The sequence below is a fragment of the Parasteatoda tepidariorum genome, chromosome 11 (assembly GCF_982258835.1).
Source record: "Parasteatoda tepidariorum strain Cologne lab strain chromosome 11, Ptep-v5.0, whole genome shotgun sequence".
NCBI lineage: Eukaryota > Metazoa > Arthropoda > Arachnida > Araneae > Theridiidae > Parasteatoda > Parasteatoda tepidariorum.
In genome coordinates this window covers 8,299,148-8,322,849 of record NC_141765.1, presented here as the reverse complement: position 1 = coordinate 8,322,849, position 23,702 = coordinate 8,299,148, and the positions used below count along the sequence as shown (strand labels likewise).

The 23,702-nt window shown below is 31.1% G+C and overlaps 5 protein-coding genes across 6 annotated transcripts in view; all 5 read right to left on the bottom strand.

Moving 5' to 3' along the window:
- The window catches only part of LOC107455242 (neuropeptide CCHamide-1 receptor-like), a 330,478-nt gene that overhangs the window by 266,635 nt on the left and 40,141 nt on the right, over positions 1 to 23,702 (bottom strand). The gene's annotated exons all lie outside the window — the stretch shown is intronic.
- On the bottom strand, positions 2,071 to 2,805 carry LOC122271867 (uncharacterized). Its single transcript, XM_043054525.2, has one exon. It carries the CDS (start codon positions 2,803 to 2,805, stop codon positions 2,071 to 2,073), a length of 735 nt encoding a protein of 244 aa, XP_042910459.2.
- On the bottom strand, positions 3,978 to 4,559 carry LOC139427009 (uncharacterized). The gene has a single exon (XM_071187292.1). It carries the CDS (start codon positions 4,557 to 4,559, stop codon positions 3,978 to 3,980), a length of 582 nt encoding a protein of 193 aa, XP_071043393.1.
- Positions 6,464 to 7,027, bottom strand: LOC147801219 (uncharacterized). Its single transcript, XM_087154431.1, has one exon. The coding sequence runs from the start codon at positions 7,025 to 7,027 to the stop codon at positions 6,464 to 6,466; it is 564 nt and encodes a 187-aa protein (XP_087010557.1).
- LOC107455237 (uncharacterized) lies at positions 9,793 to 10,599 on the bottom strand. Its single transcript, XM_016072740.3, has one exon. The coding sequence runs from the start codon at positions 10,597 to 10,599 to the stop codon at positions 9,793 to 9,795; it is 807 nt and encodes a 268-aa protein (XP_015928226.3).

The following is a 23,702-nucleotide window of genomic DNA, read 5'->3' as shown; positions in this document are numbered from 1 at the left end:
TCGCGCATAGAGAACACCATTTTGAGTTTGCCCAAAAATGTTTAATCATATTGTCTCTAAACACACCCAAATCATTTCATACTTACTTTTTACATTGTAGCACATGCAAGTTATAAGCTTTAAAAGGTTATTTTTTATGCATTTATGAAGTTTCGAAACTCAAAACTATAGTTAACAAAAAATTCTTCACTTCATACCATACATTATAGAGAATGCAATGATATAAATAGGGTTAAGTTATTAAGTATCGTTTTTAGGAAAATACGATAGAAATTTAGGTTAGGAAGATCTGGAAGATTTATATAAGTTGTGTTAATCAGGTGCAACTTTTTACTGGTCTTTAAAAAATATATTTTTAGAGAATGTAAGAAAAAATCTATTTTCAATTAACTTACTTTATATATATATATATACTAGGGGGCTAAGCCCCCTGTTCGCTGCCGCTCACCAACAACGATGATTGCTTTGCAATAGTTGTCGTTTCTCGGCAGAAAACAGTTTTTCTACTAAAGTTAAAATTAGTCACTTAACATGTATGTACTAAAAAGAATTCTGTTTGCTTAAGCTTGTGCCTCCTCTTTCCACGACCAAATATTATTATCTATTAGTATTATCGATTAGTATTATAAATAATTAGATCTATTGGTGTCAAACAAATTTGATGTGTTCACAACCGTAATTTAATATTTTCGCTCACCAAACAGGCGGATATATTAAATATTATTTTTGTTTGCATTTTATTGTGCATGAAGCTGATTATTAAGTTCTATATCATTTTACAGATCTCTTTAATTGTAATTCATAACGGTATATTAATATAATCTGCGCAAAAACTATAATTGTAAAATGGTAAATAATAATCTAAATAACTTTATCTTACCTTTATAAATAACTTTTTCTTAAAATGTAGCACAGTATTGCATTATAATAAAACAAAAGAAGAAAAAAAAACAATTTTCTTTGTTTTTAACTCTTTAATTAAAAACGTAATAATAACAGTACAGAAAAAAGAACTTCAAATTTGGGATACAGAGATATTTATAGAGATTTACGACTTTTATTAATTTTATGCTGATGACAATCAAAACAATGAGGAGAAACTGGATCCTATCACGTGGTTTTCCGGCCAATTCTTCTGTGATTGGCTATGTGTTATCCTTTCACTCTCTTCTTATATTATATAAAGATATACATAGGGGTTGGGCAAAATAATGTATAATTTAAACACTTCTATACTAACATATTTTTTGATCTTTCTAAAAATTTCTAAAAAAACTTATAGAATCCGTTTACAAATTTAAACGTGTTTAGGTTATGCGATTTCTCATACTTATTAAGGAAGTTTAAAGCTTTTAGAAGTTGGAGGAACCGACAGTAAATTTGTTGATATTTTGTATTTTAATTGCGTTTGCGGGTTTGCGTGGTTCGTATATTACGAGCTCATAAAGATAATGTCGATCTGATTTTAGATAAACAACAACAAAAGGAATAAATGGCGGATTAATTATTAATATGCGTTTATTAAGAACAGCGCATTGGTCTTTCTCTAGACGCAATGATATCCAACAAGGAAGTAACTTTTTTCTAATTAATGTAGGTGGCGCTACTATTACTACATTCATACCGGCTTCAACATACCGGGCCACCTTGAAACATAGTTTCAAAATTTACACATAAATTAACAAAAAACAAGATTAAACTATACACATCTAATAAAAAGATAATTATTAAAAACTATTGCAACATACATGAAATTAAATATATATATCATAAACAGATGTATAGATTCCTTGGTATAAAGCGGATAACTATAACACAAACAAAAATAAAAATAAAGTCTAAAATAAAGAAAGTTAATCAGTCAATAGGTAAAACTGACAGTTTGTGAATGTGTCTTTTATAAATTCCAGTCTCAGTTTTGACACTGACCACTCTTACCTTAGCGTCAGCACTAGGAAAAACTTATTGTATACGCCCTAATTTCCACTTCAAAGGTGGAATATTGTCCTCTTTAATGAGAACTAAATCGTTAATTTTCAAATTAGGCTGTATTCGCAACCATTTGGGGCGCTACTGTAAGCTGGAAATATACTCGTTAACCCATCTTTTCCAAAAATTCTGGAAAAGTTTTTGAGTCAACTGCCAACGTTTTAATGGGGGTATGTTTTCGTTTAGAAGGTTCTCTTCTGGTATAAAAGAAAGAGCGGTTCCCACAAGGAAATGTCCTGGGGTAAGTGCTGAAAGTTCAGCGGGATCGTCCGACACAGGACACAAAGGACGAAAGTTCAGGCAGGATTCAATTTGTGCAATAAGAGTTAAAAACTCTTCAAGGGTCAATTTATGATCACCTATTGTTCTTTTCAAATGCGATTTTGCGGATTTAACAGCAGCTTCCCAAATTCCTCCAAAGCGAGGAGCTGAAGGTGGGTTAAAGTGCCATTTAATTTGCTCATCTGCAAAATACTGATGGATGGATTCTTCTTTTTGAAGAGATTTAACTACTCGATTAATTTCCTTATTTGCAGCAACAAAATTTGAACCACAGTCTGAAAATAATTCATTTGGTTTTCCTCTTCGCGCAACAAATCTTTTTAGAGCTGCAATAAATGATTCAGCAGATAAATTTCCAACAACTTCGATGTGCACCGCTTTTGTCGCGAAGCACACAAAAATACAAATGTACATTTTAACTGATCTGACTCCACGTCCAGATCGCGGTTTCACAAAAAATGGACCTGCATAATCCAGACCAGTCTTGGAAAATACTCTAGAAGGAGTTACTCTTGAAGGTGGTAACTGAGCCATTATTTGTGTCGCTGTTTTTTCTTTTAATCGAAAGCATTTTATGCATTTCCAGATTTGTTTTTTTATAACTGATCTAGCATTTACTATCCAAAATTCTTTGCGAATAACTGATAATAGTAAAAATGTTCCACCATGCAAGAAGGATTCATGATAGTGAATTATAATTAGATCATCACTTAACTAAGTGATGATTTTTCGGTAGGAGAATAGGATGTTTTCTTTCATTCGATAATTGTGTATTTTCTAACCTACCGCCAACACGGATAAGGCCCTCTTCATCCAAAAACGGATTCAAGGAGAGGATCTTACTACTCGAAGAAACTGGTTTGTTATTTTTTAGCTGGTGATATTCGTTTGTAAATTCTTGTTTATGGACTATTTTAACCAAAACGTTTCAAGCTAGTTTTATCTCACTACTAGTTAAATAACCATTTATGTGATTGTTCGGAGATTTACAGTTCATTATGAAGCGGAGACACCAAGCTATAAATCTTTTTAACTTAACGTATGATGACACATTGTAAATGATCGGAAAGTCAATAGGAGTTGCTTCAATCAAACACGATGTCTTTTTGCGTTCTTCTTTTGGAGTGTCTGTTGAGAGAGGGATTTCCTCCAAATGCGATATTTCGCCACTTTTCATCCAAGACGGACCCGACCACCACAAATCAAAATTAACTAGCTCATTTGGTGGAAGACCTCTACTAGCGCAATCAGCAGGGTTTTGACCAGAACTGATATGATTCCAATGTTGAACTGGAAGAATAGACTGAATTTCGGAAACTCGATTGGCAATAAAAATTTGCCAACGTGATGGCTCAGATTTCAACCATGAAAGAACTATAGTTGAGTCCGTAAAATCGCGTATTGCGTCAATTTGAATAGTCAAGGACTTGAGGACCGTTTGTAAAAGGTTCACTAATGAAACGGCTGAACAAAGTTCAAGGCACGGTATTGATATCGTTTTCAATGGTGCGACGCGTGTTTTGGATGTAAGTACATTAACCTGTGTAGTGGTTATGGTAGTTGATTTCAAGTATATAACTGCAGCGTACGCCTTTTCCGACGCATCACAGAAACAATAAAACTATTCCTGATGGGGAGTACAGAAGAACTTTTCTAGGTACAGTTAACGTAACTTGGGAAATATCTTCTCGATATTTGATCCACTGCTATTTAATATCCTGGGGCACTGGATCATCCCAAGCCAACTGATGCTTCCATAATTCCTGAATTAGAATTTTTGCCGTTATGATAATAGGGGATAACCATCCCAGTAGATCAAAGATTTTTGACACACAGGACAGGATGGACCTTTTTGTAGGATTTTCATCCTTAAAATCATCACAAAAGGAAATGTTGTAGGTAAAATCATCATGTTTTGGGTCCCATCTCAGCCCTAGCACCTTAATAAATTTAGAGTCAGCAGTACTACATGATGCATTGTCAATACTTTTAGGTTGACTTAAAAATTCCAAAACAGAAGGACTATTGGTACACCATTTGTGAAGCTCGAATTTTCCTTTTCTCAACAGCTCACTAAGTTCACTTATTAATGCAACGGCTTCGTCAGCACTTTCTGCTCCAAACAAGCCTTCATCTATATAAAAATTATGTAAGACTAAATTAGCTGCTTTAGGAAAATCTAATCCTTCATCGATGACTAATTGTTTAAAAACTCGCGTTGCCAAATAACTGGCCGGCGGGGTACCATATGTTACGGTACACAAGCGATATTCCCTAACTGGTTTCATGGGATCAGCTCTCCACAGAATTTTTTGAAAATTACGATCTATGAATCTCTATTTGCCGATACATTTTTTGCAAATCACATGTTATCGCGATATTGTAACGTCTAAACCTTAGAAGAATTGCGAAAAGATCGTCTTGTACTTTAGGACCATTCATTAGCGTTTCATTCAGTGATAACCCGGATGCAGTTTTTGCTCTGGCATTAAAAACAACCCTCAATTTTGTGGTTGGACTAGAATCATTAATTACGTGATGATGCGGGATGAAATAGTGCTCATTTTTGTTATCTAAATTTAGATTATTAGCTTCCTCCATATGCCCAAGAGAAAGGATTCCGCCATAAATTTTTTGTATTGAAAATAAATATCTGGAGTTTTTAAAAGTCTTCTTTCTAGACTAAAAAGCAATTTGAACGCGGAGGCTTTTGAATTTCCCAAAATTCCCTTATTGGGTTTAAACGGGAGTCTGACGGAATACCTGCCTTCTTTATTGCGTGTGACATTTTCCACAAAATGTGTTTCACAAAGGTTTTCTTCCTTTGTAAGCGGTTGTGTTGAAGGAATTTGTTCCAATTCCCAGAATGTTCTGACTAAGTCATCGCTACTTATATTAAAATTATTAACTGAAATTTCTTTGGTTTTAGAGCATTCAAAAGTAGTAGCTCCGGAAATTATCCAACCTAGTTTAGAGCATACTGCGAAAGGGAGATTTTTATCGCGTTTTATTACTTTTCCGTTAATTAATGTAAAGAATACATTCACACCGCATAGAATATCAATATCTCCTGATTTCCAAAAATATGGGTCAGCTAGTACGAGATCTTGATATTTTCTAGACAAATCAATTGGAATGGAAGAATTTGGTGTTTTCCCCCCAAATTTTATCAATAACATATGCGGATGTTGAGAATCTTAAATTATCATTAAAATGAGGCGAAAATAATAAATCTACTTGCCCATTACTCGAAGTATTACAACTTCCTAAACAAGAAATAGATATTTGAGCGGGATTTATTTTTAATTTTAACTTGCTGACACATTCGCGAGTAATTAAGTCTTTCTCAGATCCCGAGTCTAAGAGGATTCGACAGTTAATGGATTCGTTTTGAGAATTTATAACCTTAACTATAGCTGTGCATAAAAGAACTGAAGAATTCCTTTGATTTATGCTATCGCCCAATTGCTCACTTTTCGAATAATTCGCACATACTGTAGACGAAACTTCATTAATAGGCGCGGCTGATGGCGTCGTTGATTTCTGTTCTTCTGCTCTGGGTATAAATTCAGGGGCACTTAAAAAGAGAAAAAAGGGTTTCGGTTTCTCATCTCTATGCAAAGAGCTGTGATGTCTGAGATTACACTTAAAACAGGTGTTAGAAGATTAACATTTTTTTATAGTGTGAATTCCTGATAAACAGTTATAACAAAGATTATTATTTTCAACGAAATCAATCTTTCGCTGAACTGGTAAATTGCAAAATTTCGAACACTTTGAAATATAATGATTATCTTTACAATATACACATATAGAAAGCGAAACAAAAGAATTAACTTTAGCATTAATAGGTTTTTGAAATTTACTGGACGAACTTTTGCTGTTTTGAAGAGTTCTAGCATAGCTTTTTAAAAATTCTATTAAATCTTTGAGTTTGGGTATTTCAGTATTATTTAATTGGCGCTCCCACCACAATTTAGAGGAACTATCTAATTTTTGCAATATTAAATACAACATTAAAGTGTCACTAAAAGTATCCATTTTTTGGCCTAAAGTTTCTAATGAACGAATAATTTCATTTACATTATCAACCAAGTTCAATAAAGATGTAGCGGATTCATTATGAATATTCGGAAGATTTAAAAAGCGTTTAATATGAGCGAAATTTTGTTCTCACTAATTTGAATACCTTTTACCCAAAATTATTATCTGAAATTGCGATAGATTGAACGATTCGCGAGGCATCACCTTTTAAAGATGTCTTTAAATACTGAAGCTTTTGCGCGTTTGATAACGATTCATTTTTTGTTACGGTGGCTTTAAATAAATCTTTAAAGGTTAACCATTCGGTAATATTACCGCTAAAAAAGGGTAAGGAGAGTTTCGGAAGTTTTATAGTTTCACTCGCGTTTTTCTCGAAGTTTGGAGCAGAAAAAACTGACTCATTTCTCAGTTGCTCTTTTAGTTTTTTCTCACAGCGAAATTTCCATACTATAATTTTTTCTTCGTACTCGTTTGCCTTATCTAGTTCGTTGTTCAATTCAGTTTCATCTTGAATAAGATTTTCAAAAGCAGAGTTTATCTTTTTTAACTCAGTTTCTTTTATTTTTAATAGCTCTAAGTTTTCCGACAATTCATCAAAATTAATTTCTTCTACTGATAAATTACCTTCTACTTTTTTCAAATAACCAGTTACTGATCTTCGTACAGAAGACAGCTTTGTTTTCAATTTTTGGAGTTCTAATTCTTTTGCCATGTTTAATGTCTAAAATAGTTCAAAATAACTATAAAGTCTACTTACCCCTTCTTCGGGATAAATTTATAATATATTACCATATCATGCGTTAGTAATCCAATGGAAGGCGTTGATTATTGTTTAATGCGCAACACTATCTTCACGAGCCATGCTCCGGCTCGACGGACCATGTTGATATTTTGTATTTTAATTGCGTTTGCGGGTTTGCGTGGTTCGTATATTACGAGCTCATAAAGATAATGTCGATCTGATTTTAGATAAACAACAACAAAAGGAATAAATGGCGGATTAATTATTAATATGCGTTTATTAAGAACAGCGCATTGGTCTTTCTCTAGACGCAATGATATCCAACAAGGAAGTAACTTTTTTCTAATTAATGTAGGTGGCGCTACTATTACTACATTCATACCGGCTTCAACAAAATTAAAAATGGAAAAGAAAGTTTTGGAACATCCTATGCCAAAAATGTAGCAATACATTTGTGACTTGTAACAATTATTTTGCGTATTATATGCGATAATTATACAAACTTTCGTGTATGTAACTTATATATTTATGAAAAAATGGACGTTTTTATAAAAAACTATAGTTAACAAAAAATTCTTCACTTCATACCATACATTATAGAGAATGCAATGATATAAATAGGGTTAAGTTATTAAGTATCGTTTTTAGGAAAATACGATAGAAATTTAGGTTAGGAAGATCTGGAAGATTTATATAAGTTGTGTTAATCAGGTGCAACTTTTTACTGGTCTTTAAAAAATATATTTTTAGAGAATGTAAGAAAAAATCTATTTTCAATTAACTTACTTTATATATATATATACTAGGGGGCTAAGCCCCCTGTTCGCTGCCGCTCACCAACAACGATGATTGCTTTGCAATAGTTGTCGTTTCTCGGCAGAAAACAGTTTTTCTACTAAAGTTAAAATTAGTCACTTAACATGTATGTACTAAAAAGAATTCTGTTTGCTTAATCTTGTGCCTCCTCTTTCCACGACCAAATATTATTATCTATTAGTATTATCGATTAGTATTATAAATAATTAGATCTATTGGTGTCAAACAAATTTGATGTGTTCACAACCGTAATTTAATATTTTCGCTCACCAAACAGGCGGATATATTAAATATTATTTTTGTTTGCATTTTATTGTGCATGAAGCTGATTATTAAGTTCTATATCATTTTACAGATCTCTTTAATTGTAATTTATAACGGTATATTAATATAATCTGCGCAAAAACTATAATTGTAAAATGGTAAATAATAATCTAAATAACTTTATCTTACCTTTATAAATAACTTTTTCTTAAAATGTAGCACAGTATTGCATTATAATAAAACAAAAGAAGAAAAAAAAAACAATTTTCTTTGTTTTTAACTCTTTAATTAAAAACGTAATAATAACAGTACAGAAAAAAGAACTTCAAATTTGGGATACAGAGATATTTATAGAGATTTACGACTTTTATTAATTTTATGCTGATGACAATCAAAACAATGAGGAGAAACTGGATCCTATCACGTGGTTTTCCGGCCAATTCTTCTGTGATTGGCTATGTGTTATCCTTTCACTCTCTTCTTATATTATATAAAGATATACATAGGGGTTGGGCAAAATAATGTATAATTTAAACACTTCTATACTAACATATTTTTTGATCTTTCTAAAAATTTCTAAAAAAACTTATAGAATCCGTTTACAAATTTAAACGTGTTTAGGTTATGCGATTTCTCATACTTATTAAGGAAGTTTAAAGCTTTTAGAAGTTGGAGGAACCGACAGTAAATTTGTTGATATTTTGTATTTTAATTGCGTTTGCGGGTTTGCGTGGTTCGTATATTACGAGCTCATAAAGATAATGTCGATCTGATTTTAGATAAACAACAACAAAAGGAATAAATGGCGGATTAATTATTAATATGCGTTTATTAAGAACAGCGCATTGGTCTTTCTCTAGACGCAATGATATCCAACAAGGAAGTAACTTTTTTCTAATTAATGTAGGTGGCGCTACTATTACTACATTCATACCGGCTTCAACAAAATTAAAAACGGAAAAGAAAGTTTTGGAACATCCTATGCCAAAAATGTAGCAATACATTTGTGACTTGTAACAATTATTTTGCGTATTATATGCGATAATTATACAAACTTTCGTGTATGTAACTTATATATTTATGAAAAAATGGACGTTTTTATAAAAAACACTTATCCTTTTGTCTAACATTTTTTTGCTATAACTTCAATAAAAAAATTTTGTTTTCAGTTTAAAAAAAAATTTCTTCAATAAAAAATTTTTTTTTTTAATTAAAAGTATATTCAATAAAAAAAATTTTTTTTGGAGCAATTTAAAATTAAATGCGAAATTATTGCTTTAAAATTTGAAAAAAATTTGTTTAAAACTGGGCAAGATATAAGTAATTAAATTAGTTTCTTTACACTGCACATGCGTTGAAACATTTTAATTTTTTTTAATTCTGTAGCGAATCGTATATGACAACTAATAAAACGAAAAATTCCGATTTGAATATCTTAAAAATTTAAAAAGTCTTACGCAAATTTCTAAGTAGTGCTTTCGTGCTTTTTAAAAGAAAGTTTAAAATGATAGAGAGTTTTCTACAATGAAATTCATGATAAGGGGTTTTCCACCGGCATTCTAGGGAAGCATCTTGAATAAAAATACGTTTCGTATCCTCATACAATTATATTTATTTTATTTGTCAAATGCCAGTTAACTTCCTCCGTTTGGCCATTAAACTTCTTGCTTGCCAATAGCGTTGAAGTATACAAAATCTGTCAGTACTTTACACTCGTCCAAATGTTCTGCCGTCATTGGCCGTCCACTATCACATATAACACACAAAGGTGAATCAGCTAGTCCAATGCGAAATAAATGATTCTGTAGACAGTCATGCCCCGTTAATAGTCTAAAAGCTGCAACCGCAACTGATCGCTGGTGGTCAGGAATAAAAGCTGAGTTTGTTAAAAGAGCACTCCAAGGCTTGCCATCGCAAACCCGAGTGGCAAAATTTCTAAGTGTCTTTTGATATATGAGTGATGTCAGCAGTTTAATGCAATGGAGGTTTCCTTTAGTTTTGGGGTTTTGGAGAACCGCAGCTCCTCTTTTGGCAAGTATATCTACCATCTCATTTCCATAAATACCGCAGTGTGAGGGTACCCATTTAAAAGATATCTTGTGGGAAAGTTCTTTCATGATTTCCTGGCACAGCTTGACTAATATGTTCTTACACTCTTGATAAAAAGAGATGGCCTGCATTGCTGAAGTTGAATATGAAAGGATAACTGCTTTCTTGAAAGAGTTCTGTATCAATGATAGTTTTTGAAGTGCCACCTGGATGGCTTTCAGTTCTCCATCAAAATGCGTGGAGTAAGCCCCTACGGGTAAGTAGAAACTGAAAAGCTTGCTAAAAATTCCAACTCCAGCCCCCTGGTCCCTAACGGTCAGAGAACCATCCGTGTATATATGTATCCATTCCTCAGCAGGAAATCGCTGCTCAATTGTTTCCAACGCAATAGCTTTCATTTGCTCTGGACTCATTTATTTCCTATCTACTTTTATATTCAGGTCCAGCCGCACATCAAGGAAGCTATAGTTCAAAGGGTTTGTCAAAAACAGTAGTGCCTGTTTCAGTGTTCTTATGTCATTGTGTTGTTCAAGGTGAGAGACACACTGCAGGAAACCATTTTACGTTTTCAGATTTCTTTGCCTATTATTATCATGATTCAACCAATAAGAATTACTTGGCAACCCAATAAGTCTCTGATGAAGGATAAAAGCATTTTTCTGAATTAGGTTGATTATTGGTTGGTTTGCCGAAACCAACTGCATTGCCAAAATGGGATTATACAATCATATTTCGGTGTATGAGCACATATTGTAAGGTATTATCATTTCTTATTTAGTTTTGTCTAAAGATACAGAACAATATTTGCAGAAAACCCCTTATCCTTTTGAGTTTCTTTTAAAAAGTACAAAAATTACTTGAAACTTTTTAAATTTTTAGGATATTCAAGTCAGATCTTTTTCATTGGCAGCTAAATACGATTCACTACAAAATTATGAAGAAAAAAATCTAGAATTTCTTGCTCATGCGCATTACAAAAGAACTACTTTAAACACTCCTATCTTGCGTAATTTTAAGCAAACTTTTTCCGAATTTAAAAAAAAAAAATTTAATTTTTAATTGTCCCAAAAATTTTGTTAATTTTACTGAATATTTTTAAAGTTATAGCAAGAAAACACGAGGCAAAAATATTAGTTTTTTTTTATAAAAATGTCCATATCTCTATGAATGTTTAAGCTAGGCTTTCGAAATCTTATGCAGTGATTGCAATGATTGATTTTTTCCGTGCAGTATAAAATAATTACTTTAATTACTTATATATTGAATATATTTTCAATTTTTAAAGCAAACATTTTGTAATAAATTTTAATCTTCTCTAAAAATTTTGTTTCATCTTAGTGAAAATGTTTAAAACTATAGCAAAAAAAGTTTGACCAAAAAAATAGTTTTTTTTATAAAAATGTCCATATCTCCATGAATATCTAATCTAGATTTACGGAACTTTGTGCAATCATTGAATATAATAACCAAAATAATTGTTACAAGGTACAAATTTATTGCTACATTTTTCGGCACAGGGTGTTCAAAAACACTATTTTCGGTTTGTAATTTGTTGTCGGTTCCTCAAGAATCTGAAAGCCTTAAACATAATAGATAAATGTGCGAAATCACTATATATATATATATATATATATATATATATATATATATATATATATATATATATATATATATATATATATATATATATATACCAAGAAGCCATTACATTATGACCACCCTCCATCTATAACAATGGTCTCACCCAGGAATAATGTTTTCATGGGGCACATTAGGACCCATAATCCTCATAGAACAATCCCTGACGTCTGTAAGCTACTTGAACATAGTTGCAGACCAGGTTCACCCATTCATGACAACAGTTTTTCCTGCGGGGGATGGCGTTTACCAACAGAATAATGCACCATGTCATAAGGATCGAATCGTCGAGGAACATTCCAGTGACTTTCAAGTTATGTCTTGGCCCCCAAATTCACCTGACCTTAATCCAATAGAGCATTTGTGGTCCTACTTGGAAAGCCAAATTCGTGCTGCCACGCTACCCCCTCGCAATGTGAGGGAATTGCAGGTCCAGTTGGTGAGCGCTTGGTACCAGATACCTCAGACTACCTATCAGCAGCTTGTGGAATCACTGCCACGGCGGATGCTAGCAGTTTTGAGGGCTAAAAGTGGACCTACATGTTATTAGCAGGGTAGTCATAATGTAATGGCTCTTCGGTGCATGTATGAAGCTTAACATGGCAAAGATGGGATAGTGATGATAAAAAAGACCGACACACTTACCAATTTATCCCAAAAGTCCGCAATCGAAAAATCTACTCTAACTTTTATATCAATCAATTTCTAACTAACCATGGAACCCAAGGTAGTTATCAGTCATAATTGTTCGGAAAAGATCCGAACTGCAAAGTTTGTAAAACTTATGAAGCTATCGAACACATACTTTACACATAAATTTTTCACGAGAAATTTCAACTTTGATACCATTAAAAGAAACTGGAATTAAAAGAAACTAATCAAAGGAATTGAAGATATTTTTAAAAGACTTTCTGAAAACAAAATGGAGGATCTGGCCTGAATCGATCCTTCAACAGTATTCCCTGGATGCCCCGAAATAGGGGCGGGACAGGGTAAAACCGAACTATGTATATATGAAGCTTTTTAACATAAGAGATAAATTTTGGTAAAATAAGAGATGAATTGATTAATTTTGAAATGAACTTAGTAGGTCGACGGCATAACACAGGGCTCATCGCAATGAGCCGAAACAAATTCAGTAAAAGTGAGTATAATTTTTCACACATGTCCTAATTAGTTTAAATAGATATGAGCCTATTTCAACAAGTCTTAAAGAACGAAAGGTTATTCTGAAAATACTGAAGACGTTCAAATCGAGACTGGCGAATTACAAAATGCTGGCAATATTTGCTAAGATCCTGATTTTTCAGTTTACTTACTACATTTATATGAAGATTTTAATTTAAGAGAAATATTTTGCTGATAAAAAAATTAAAAAAAAATATTTTAAACTTTATATTTTTCCAAATTTCTTCCCAGAGAGTAAACGATTAAACTCATGTTTTTTTAAAAAAAAATTAAAGTTCAAATCTATGAATTTCATATTTTAAGATAACTGTTCTACACTTAACTTGGAAAAATAAGTCAGTAATGCTTAAAAATATCGAAGAAACTTCTATTGATTTGCTCTTTATTTATTCTTAAGTCGTTCGTAGTCATAGAGTAAATCCGATTTTATTCTCCTCCCTTCCTTTTTTGGCACTTCCAACTTAAAGAAGCATAGTCCTGTTATTTTGCACAGATAAATTTCTCAGAGGTATTCTAAAAAAATGATTTTTGGAGCAACTTTTTATTTTTATTTTAATGGTTGTTGTTGAACATCTTTGCTTGCTTACAGTAAAAAAAGAAAGGATTTTTTGTTTGCATTTTAAATGTTATTTTTTCACTGAAGTGACGCCCAAGAAGACCTAAAAAGATCAAAAAGTGTTATATTTTTTTCACGCTAAAGTTTGCATATAACGTAAAACAATTTATGTAAATTAAATTGCTCAGTTTTGTTACTCAGTTTTTCTACTGCCTATTTTGTTTTATTTATAAATTTTTATTCAAATATTAAACTTCAACCTTTATAACAGCGCTGTTAAACAATTCAAAAATTAAAGATACGCATAAGTGTTTCAACTCTGCATTGTTTTTACTATGTACAAGGTAACCAATAAGTTCTAATGAAGTTTAAAGCAAAAATTTGCTAGGGGGAATTAAATTTATTATGATTTTGATATCGCCAAAAGAAACATATTTAAGGTCAATAAGGCAAATGGGTTGGAATGATTTCATCAATTAACTTTTTATAAGCTTTATGGTCTTTTATCAAAACTGGTGCAAGCAGAACGTTTAACAAGCATGGAATCTCTTCCCTTAGTTCCTGCATAATAATTCAAAATTGATTCTAATTTCTACGTTTTACATTATCAAGTTTTGATAGCACTTACCGCAAGCAAAATAATCGAAGAGAATAAGATTCAGAGAGCTCAGGGGCACTTCATCTTCTAGCAGAAAATCAGTCAAATTGCCTCTGCCCCATTACGTATAAAATTCGGAGTTTGAGGAAGATCATCATCTTGTGTCATTTGTCTCCGTGCATAGCTTTAAGATTGGGTAAAATAATTTTCCCCAACTTACTTTTTTATAGATTTCAGCACAAATTTCACGCCTTCATCGATGAAAACTGATGCTACTTTTCCGCGTTTTGAGACAGTTAACCAAAATATTATGGAAATTGCGTGTAACTATTTCTGATATTGTGGTGGGTCTTAAATTGACACTGATGGAAATTTATCATTTTTAAAGATAGTGGGGTTGTTCCAGAACAAATAAAATTTCGATTGGGGAAGAAAGACTCGTTTCAGTTCCGTCATGAGTGAATTCTACAGCTTTTTCACATTCTTTTTTTTTCTTATTGCAAATGCATTCTTGTTATTTGAAAAAAATACACAAAGAAGGAGTTTTAAACATTTCATAAGAATTCGTTAAATTTCTCCATATACTTGGTCCAGGAGTTATCTTGACATCTGGATTGGATTCTAGATTACAAAGCTACGGAGTTGAATATTGGTAGCCGTAAACTCAAAATCTGGTCTGCTGTTCAATGACGGTTATAAAATATAAAAATGAAAATGTCCAAATTGTATGCTTTCTATTCCAAGCTAAGCACTGGCAAAAGTGGATTGCCGTAGGCAGAACACAACTGACTAGTCAGCGAGCATATGAACCAATATTTTCTAGATGTCTATGCACGGTTTGCTTTGAAACTGTAGTACCTGTAGCAGCAGATAGCTGACATGACAGGAGAGGCTCCACCTGCTTCTTTTGGCGATTACTGCCAAATGCCTGTCTTCATTCGGTGTTGTAACTTGGGAGAGACCTGTACTGTAACTTCTACTAGTATTTATATCATCTTGGAATCGTTACCAAAGACTAGAGACAACACTTTGGGCAATTCCAATTTCTTTGGATACTTCCACTTGAGTTAAGTTTGCCAATAATTCCACCACGTTAGAAATCATCCAATTTCATCTTCTGTGTCATAACTATTCGGTTATGGCACTGGGCAGCTTTTAGAAGGCTTGTGAACAATTTTGCTTCTTTGCTAGTATACCCCTCTCTTACTCTATCGAGTTCGTGACGAACTATCTGGTGGCTTAGTTTAATTTGCATATTATTCTTGAAAATGTGTGTGATAGTTCTACAGCTGAAATGTTTACTTTAGACTTCGATTTCCGGGTAATTCTGAATTAATTTACGGAAAGGAATGTATATTGGAGCTGTCTTTTTCAAACTCCGAAAAGAATTTTTTTAAATTTAATTTATTAATTCTTCTTCATTTTTACGTGAAAAAGTATAAAAAGAATTTATCTTTCAAATTATTTATCAAAAAAATTGTATAATTACCAATCAAAAGAAAAAGAAATAAGGTATATTCAAATAAATTTTGAAGGGTAGATTGAGAGAATCACAGTTAATGTAGATCATTTTTAGCCAAATAAATTTTGTACGAGTACATGAAAAAGTAAATGATTTTCTGAATAAGATTCTTCTTGTGAAAACAAATTGAAATAGATTCTATTTTGTATTAAGGCTATCATCAACTTAAAATCTATGTTTCAAATATACAATTTCTTTTTTCATTTATATTTAATTTGCATAGAAATTTATGAGAAAATTGTAGTATCAAAAAAGAATACAGGATTGGAAAGAGATAAATTGTTATCAGCTCTTAGGTATAAAATTGAGATAAGAGCGATTGAAAAAGTTAGTAAATAATTGTGATACTAAGAAAATAACAGAAAATTTCCACTTTTCATTTTAAATCTTATTGAAAATTAATGGTGTGTTATTATAGAGTCAACTAATAATTAACAATTCTAAATTTAATAAGTGCAATGAAATAAGGAGAGAAAAAACTGATAAGAAAAAATTTAAATACGAACATTTTGTAAAAGGGAATGAATATTTTACTTAAAAAATGTAATGAATTACAATAACGTTAAAAATTAATTTTACTGACTTTTTTTTCTCAAAATTTTCAGGAAAGTAATGTTAAAAATATGTAAAACTGAAATCAATAAATAGTCTATAAGTAATGAGTACAACTTGACAAGAAGAAAAAAGAATGATAAGAGGCAACTTAGATATACTGAGAAAAAAGTGGTCAGAATTTAAAAAAATTTACCGTGTTTCTTGCTCAATGGGTATACCAATAAGCTTAATAATTTTTATTAAGTAAATATGTGATAAGAAGAAATATAATTTTGAAAACCAGAACTTACGTTAAACCGTTCCATATAAACGGAAAAATTACCAAATGAATGGTTTAAATACCGTATATTTAGATTATTTCAACGAGATTTATATTTCTTTTTACCAGAAATGCCATTACTATATAATACGGTAAATTCACCAAAAAATTTAAAAAAATTTCCAAAAATATGATTTAATCAAAAGTTAAAATTGTTTCTTCTCAAGATAATGAATGATTTAAATATAATGGATGATTTTAATATTGGTTATTTTATCCAGAATTATTGTTCTTTTCTTACCAAAAATGTCATTAAAATGTAGTACTGTAATTTTACTTGAATTTCTTTCTCCGTGTGCGAAAATAGGATAAGAACGCTTGGATAAGTTAATCATTATGCAAGAACAACAACAATAAAAAACTAAAATAAGGGAATTTCAATTTTAAACTTTGCTAGAAAATAACAGTAAGAAAATGTAAAATTGGTGTCATTTCATAATTTTTAATTATATATGTGTAATCATATGAATGTAATGAGGCAATTAAAGGATGATAAGAAACAATTTAGACACAAAAATGAGATAAGAAGATAAGTGTCCTTATAGCCTTGTTGCAAATACGATGATATATATATATATATATATATATATATATATATATATATATATATATATATATATATATATATATATATATATATATATATATATATATATATATATATATATATATATATATATATATATATATATATATATATATATATATATATATATATATATATATATACCGAAGAGCCATTACATTATGACCACCCTCCATCTATAACAATGGGCTCGTCCAGATTTTCATAGTTTCTCGCCCAGGAGCAATGTTTTCATGGGGCACATTAGGATCCATAATCCTCATAGAACAATCCCTGACGTCTGTAAGCTACTTGAACATAGTTGCAGACCAGGTTCGCCCATTCATGGCAACAGTTTTTCCTGCGGGAGATGGTGTTTACCAACAGGATAATGCACCATCTCATAAAGGTCGAATCGTCGAGGAACATTCCAGTGAATTTCAAGTCATGTCTTGGCCCCCTAATTCACCTGACCTTAATCCAATAGAGCATTTGTGGTCCTACTTGGAAAACCAAATTCGTGCTGCCGCGCAACTCCCTCGCAATGTGAGGGAATTGCAGGACCAGTTGGTGAGCGCTTGGTACCAGATACCTCAGACTACCCATCAGCACCTTGTGGAATCAATGCCACGGCGGGTGCTAGCAGTTTGGAGGGCTAAAGGTGGTCCTACATGTTATTAACAGGGTGGTCATAATGCAATGGATCTTCGGTATATATATATATATATATATATATATATATATATATATATATATATATATATATATATCTTAATAGATTTAGACTTTTTTTAATAGATTTAAATATCTCTCTGTCATAAAAACCGTTGTATACTAGTCAAAACTGTCATGTCAGTACTAAGAAAGCAACATTTGGAGGGAAATAACTTTGGCAACTCGAAGAATGACTGTAACCACAGATTTTACTTAGAATGGTTCAATATTATTGTAAATCTCCTTATACTTCTAGGAACACATATTTTCAATGGGTATATATTTCTTATAATTATTTGCTAAGACGTGAGTTAAGCCAGAAAATATGACGTGTGTTAAAATTTTAAATCTGTCCATAGTTTTACACATATACCATTGAAAAAATATATTTTTTCATAAAGATGTGAATCCTAGGATAAATTTATAATTCTAAATTTAAAACAAATTTAAGCTTACAACGTGGAGCATTATATTACATTACGTGTATTTTAAATGTTATACTTATTTCTTAATTGCCTTAATCGTAAATTCAATAAAAGAAACAGAGGTTTGAGTTTATTAAGCTTAAAATATTCCTTTTAAATACTTCTCAAATGTTTTCTGCATTTACTCTATCTCAAATTTGTCTTTATTTATTCAGTGTAACGTTTGAGCTATGTATTTAATAAAAATAAGTATAATTTGAAAAGTATTTTATTTAACTATTAGAAATTTCTAGGAAAAATAGTTAAATAACAATTTATCGAATTAATATTTTACCATATCCAAAGAAAACAGTCAAATAACCGTAAATAAGATAGTATTCAAACTGCTTATTAAATGCTTTCACCTAACACGGTTAAACAACCAGCATTATATCGTATGACCAACTATGCCCACCTAATGAAGCCGCTTTGTTCCTAGCAGCTGTGTACATATTGCGTCCATGCGAGATAGCTAATCTTTCAGCCTCATGATCGACAGACGATTCCCAACGTTGGCGCCTCAATATTTCCTTTATTACCTTCAACACATGAAGGGTTTCCACAGTCCTGCACTTCCCAATTTGTGACCTTGAACTACTAGAACGTTACGATATAGACGATTATTACGATATATACGAAACGATTGTGCGATATGTACGAACTATTTGATATATGCGATACTGTCATTCGCGCAAGGATAGAAGCACCATTAAGCTGCTCAACACAAAAAAGTCTAGTATTTACCATCCATAATGATAGGTGAAACAAACAGATAAACTAATTAAACCACATTCCACAGTTCCAATGCTCATTACCTAATGAAAAGCCTAGCTTTAATATCCAGTTCAATTTGTTTTTTTTCGGTCAAGAAAGCATGATAGTTGCAAATGATTTCAATACCGTTCTTTACCGTAACTTTTCGGTTAATTGGACGGACAGATTGCTGCCGGTTATTTTACTATAATTTTCAAATGAAAATTCTAGCAGTATAAAATAAATATTCATTTAAATGAATTATTATTTGTTCCTATTACCGACTAATTTGGAAAAAAATTATTAAAAAATTTAAGAAAAATATCTAAAAACTTATCTAAAATACATAGTACAATCTTGGTCTTGAACCTACTATTTTAACCTATCACTAATTATTGCTCTAAAATTTCAATAACAGTTTCAAAGAACCTCCAAATCTTTACATAAAATCTTTGTTAGAAATAATCACGTGCTTATTGTATAATATGTATTTGAGTTAAACTTAAAGATGTTTAAAATCCAAAATTGTTATAAAAATTTGCATATAATTCTAAGCAGTTAAAATTTTGAAAAGCGAAATATCTTTTTGAATTTAGCTTGATAATTGTAATGGAAACGTCTTAAATTCTTTTGATCATTCTTACCACGAATGACGGCTTCCTACTTTGCAAATATACCGTTCGAAAGCCACTGTTTAAATGTAAACAACACACTAATTACTAATTCTGAAAATTTCAACGTTATCTACTTCAAAGTTTATAAGATATGTGGTATTTAAGTTCTTCTAAAAGTTTTCCAATTGATGAAAGAAATGAAATTAATTAAATGATTATTTTACTTTACATTTCATGCATTACATACTACATTGTTTCAAAAAATAAATTGATCTCCTTCTGTCATCTTCTGTTTTCCTTCTATGATGAGACATAGTCTGTATATACAAAACACATAAAATGGTATTATGCTGTATTTTTAAAAAATCCTGAATGAATATAAAGAGAATACTATTGTAACACCAATGCATTTAAAATACTTGATTTAATATTGAACTTATATAAATATGAATAAAACTTATCCCCAATTTTCTTTTAAATATTTATGCATAAAGATTGAAGATAAATATTGTATTACAAAAGTTTTATTTTCCATAATAAATTTTTTTTTTTATAAATACTACCTGTATTAAGTTTTAAGAAAGTAACTACGTTATGCATATCTTTCATAAGTGACTCATGTTTTAACGAAAGACTAAACCTGAAAGACTAAAAATTAAACATGACCAATACTCATTTTTTATAGCAATCAATTGTCTACCTTTCCCGGACTCCCCATAGGCCTATTTACTTCTTCTTAATTTCAATAAAATTAAAGTTATAATGGTTTGCTTTTTCGTAGAACTCTTTTTTAAAATAATGTAGAATAAACGATAAAATATGTTACGCAATTTTTATTTTTTGTGTTATCATATTAAAGATTGTGTTAGTCAAACATTTACTTTCCAGAACACAAAGTCAACAAACGTGATTTCATTAAAAATCTTGAAGTATTTCTTTAATAAAAGTCATTGCAAATATTACTTTACTACATCTGCACTAATTAATGAATTATTATAATAAAAACATGTCTCTGAAAAGCTTTTGAAACTATAAATTTAATGCCTAGAATTATCGATATTTCCTCAGGATTCTAAAAATAACAGTCTAAAATATGTGTTTCGTTTACAAATGTTTGTTTTTACATCTTTTTATTCTCAGTAAATATGTTTTTCCGAGTAGTTACAATTTTCTATTTTCAACTCTTTAAACAGCATTGACTCTAATTGGAATCTTTTTTGCACTCTTATTCTAAATTGAAGGAATCGCATTATCGATTTAGAAAATACAGTAAATGAGTTCTTAACATACCAAAGAATTTTTCTTGTTGAAACTCTTAGATATAAAGAGGTTGTGATTACCTATTGAAAAACCAATTTTCGACAAAAGATGAATCACTTTTAATTAGAATGCACAGGAATGTCATTGACATGTGAAAGTTCTTTATACCAAGAAAAGGTTATTCTTTAAAGGAATTCTAAGAAAATAATCACAAACAGCCTATAAAAACATGTTTAACAAAATAAAACGCTTGAAAATCTATTTATATTTTGAAGAACATTAAATTAATTTTTCAAATGTTTTGATATTCTTTTAAAAACAGTTCTAGTTTTCAGTCAAAAAAATTTTAAAATTTATTATTTAATATCATTATATAACATAAAATTTTATTCTTTAATTACGCAGCTACGTATGACGTTCGTATTTTTGCGACGTTTAAATTAAATGTATTTTTAATATTTTTTTTACCTTTGTAACGTATCTTCCACTACAATTATTCAATTACAATTTACTAGTATATGCAAGACCTGCTAACTCGATTTTATGTTGGGGTACTTTTTCATCGATGAAGGTTGACATTGTCGAGAACAATCGCCCCACCTTAGTGACCCTTACGTGATCTGAACCTGCATACTTTGACAGGAACCCACACTTCCATTTGAACACGCCTACTTCGATAGATGGTTCACATTGAGCAGTTGACTTGTTATATGTGACTGGGACATTGTCCTTATCGCACTGTTGTTACCCAGTCTCAATCACACAATACGTCGATCTGTAAACACTCTACTGTTAATGCCAACACAGAAACCTCTATGTCAGGGAACTTAATACAGCTCTCACGATCTGCACTCAAAGTCCGGTGATCTTAATGCAGCTCTCCTGCCTTCGCACGAAACAGCAATGAATTAACTAATGGTATCTGTCCATTGAATTGTATCACAGGAAAAAATCTGGAGGGGGAGTACTGTAGCGTGTATATACAATTATAAAATTCGAATTCACTAGTATATAAGGCTTCCACTTCTAAGTCTTCCAAGTCTTCTAGGACTTCTATTTCTTCTTCACTAGTATCTAAGACTTCTTCCAATTATTAGTATATAATGCGATTCTATGTTGAGGTACCTTTTAATAGATGAAAGTTGATAACGTTCGCCCAACACTTTTACCTTAAAATTACTTTCACCCAAATTTATAACGGGGAAAATCTCAAAATAAAAAATAAATAGATAAAATAAAAATAAAAATGTTTTTTTTTAAGTTATACTAAAGTTAAACAATTTTCTAAGCAAAACTGGATTTAACATTTTGTCTACTCAAGATAAATTGATGTTTTTTGCGGTAGCCACTATATAAAGCTTTGAAACTCAATACGGGGATGTACATTCTTTTCATTGGGGTTACAGAATCAGAATATGGACAAAAAGGTTCTGGGTTCGATTCAAAAGACAACAAACAAAATCCTTCTTGCACTCCGCTCACATTGGTGATCACGGACAACAAACGTACAGCTGTCTTACTCCTCGACAGATGGCATCACTACACTACTTCAACTCTTTCTACAATTTCCTTTAATTCTTTAAGCAAATCTCCTCAGTTTCAAACAACTTCAAAGCTCGAACTGAACGTAAGATTTTATTAGCAGACGGTCAGAGACTATGTACCGAGAGAAAAGACTTTGCAGTATTATTTATTATTTTCTTATCATTAGAGCTTTATTTTTAGGTTCAGTGGATGAGATACATTCTTCCGGTCACAGATCATAACACAACGGCGAAATTTTTTTACATTAAAATTAATTAAGAATATAGTAAGATTAAAAATAAAAACGTTATACATCGTAAAAAATTCCGAATGAAATTGCGGTAAAAAGTATCGGTACTCAGGGTGCCCGTACTCTATACCACGAAATCCATTTTTACAGGAACATGTTAGGGAACAAAAAATGCGATATACCGTAATTTTTATAGTACTAATTACCGTAATATTACTGAATCAAAGAATTGAATTATAATTACTGCAAAAATTAAGGTATAATATTTTACTTTAAAAATAGATTTTACAGTAAATTGGATCTTACTGATAAAGCGAGTACTTTTTACCCTAAATTGATCATAAATTTCATTCAGTGTACGCCCACATCAAAGTATTTAATGCGGTAATAATTTATAAATATTTTTTTTGTAATCCTACCTAGCACATTTGAAATCTTGAGCTGTGGAATATTCAAACTACCAACAAAGCAATTGTGAAATTTGAAAAAGAAATTCACTCAACACCATGATAAACACATCACTTTTAGCATTTTGTTGAAATTAATAAGTTGAATACAACTGTTCAAAACTATTGTACTCCCAGTTTTTAACAGATAGTTACTACCCTTTGCAAAAAAAAGATATTTGGCAATTTTTGGCATCAGTGGTCAATTTCTACAGAAGAAAAACAAGTATAGAAATTTACAAAAATCATAAGAACATTGATATAATAAATTTTATAAACTTAAATAAAATGAGTTACAATACACTAGCCCAACACATAAGATTTTTCAACACATACCAATTACTACTAGAAGTAGAAGGACTCGAAAAACTATGCCTGGAATCCTTTGACACAGATTTCAAAACATTAAAAGTATCACTAAACGTTAGGGTTTTATAAAACCATTGAACAAGTAAGTTTTAATGACAAAGGAACTATTCATGGAGAAATGTCCTGGAGAATGCCAAGGCCCACTAAGGACTGTGGTGCCAATGATGATATAACATAAAAA

Excerpts from the sequence above, each read along its gene's own strand:
- LOC107455237 (XM_016072740.3), bottom strand. The coding sequence starts at position 10,599 with ATGAGTCCAGAGCAAATGAAAGCTATTGCGTTGGAAACAATTGAGCAG.
- LOC139427009 (XM_071187292.1), bottom strand. The coding sequence starts at position 4,559 with ATGAAACCAGTTAGGGAATATCGCTTGTGTACCGTAACATATGGTACC.
- LOC122271867 (XM_043054525.2), bottom strand. The coding sequence starts at position 2,805 with ATGGCTCAGTTACCACCTTCAAGAGTAACTCCTTCTAGAGTATTTTCC.
- LOC147801219 (XM_087154431.1), bottom strand. The coding sequence starts at position 7,027 with ATGGCAAAAGAATTAGAACTCCAAAAATTGAAAACAAAGCTGTCTTCT.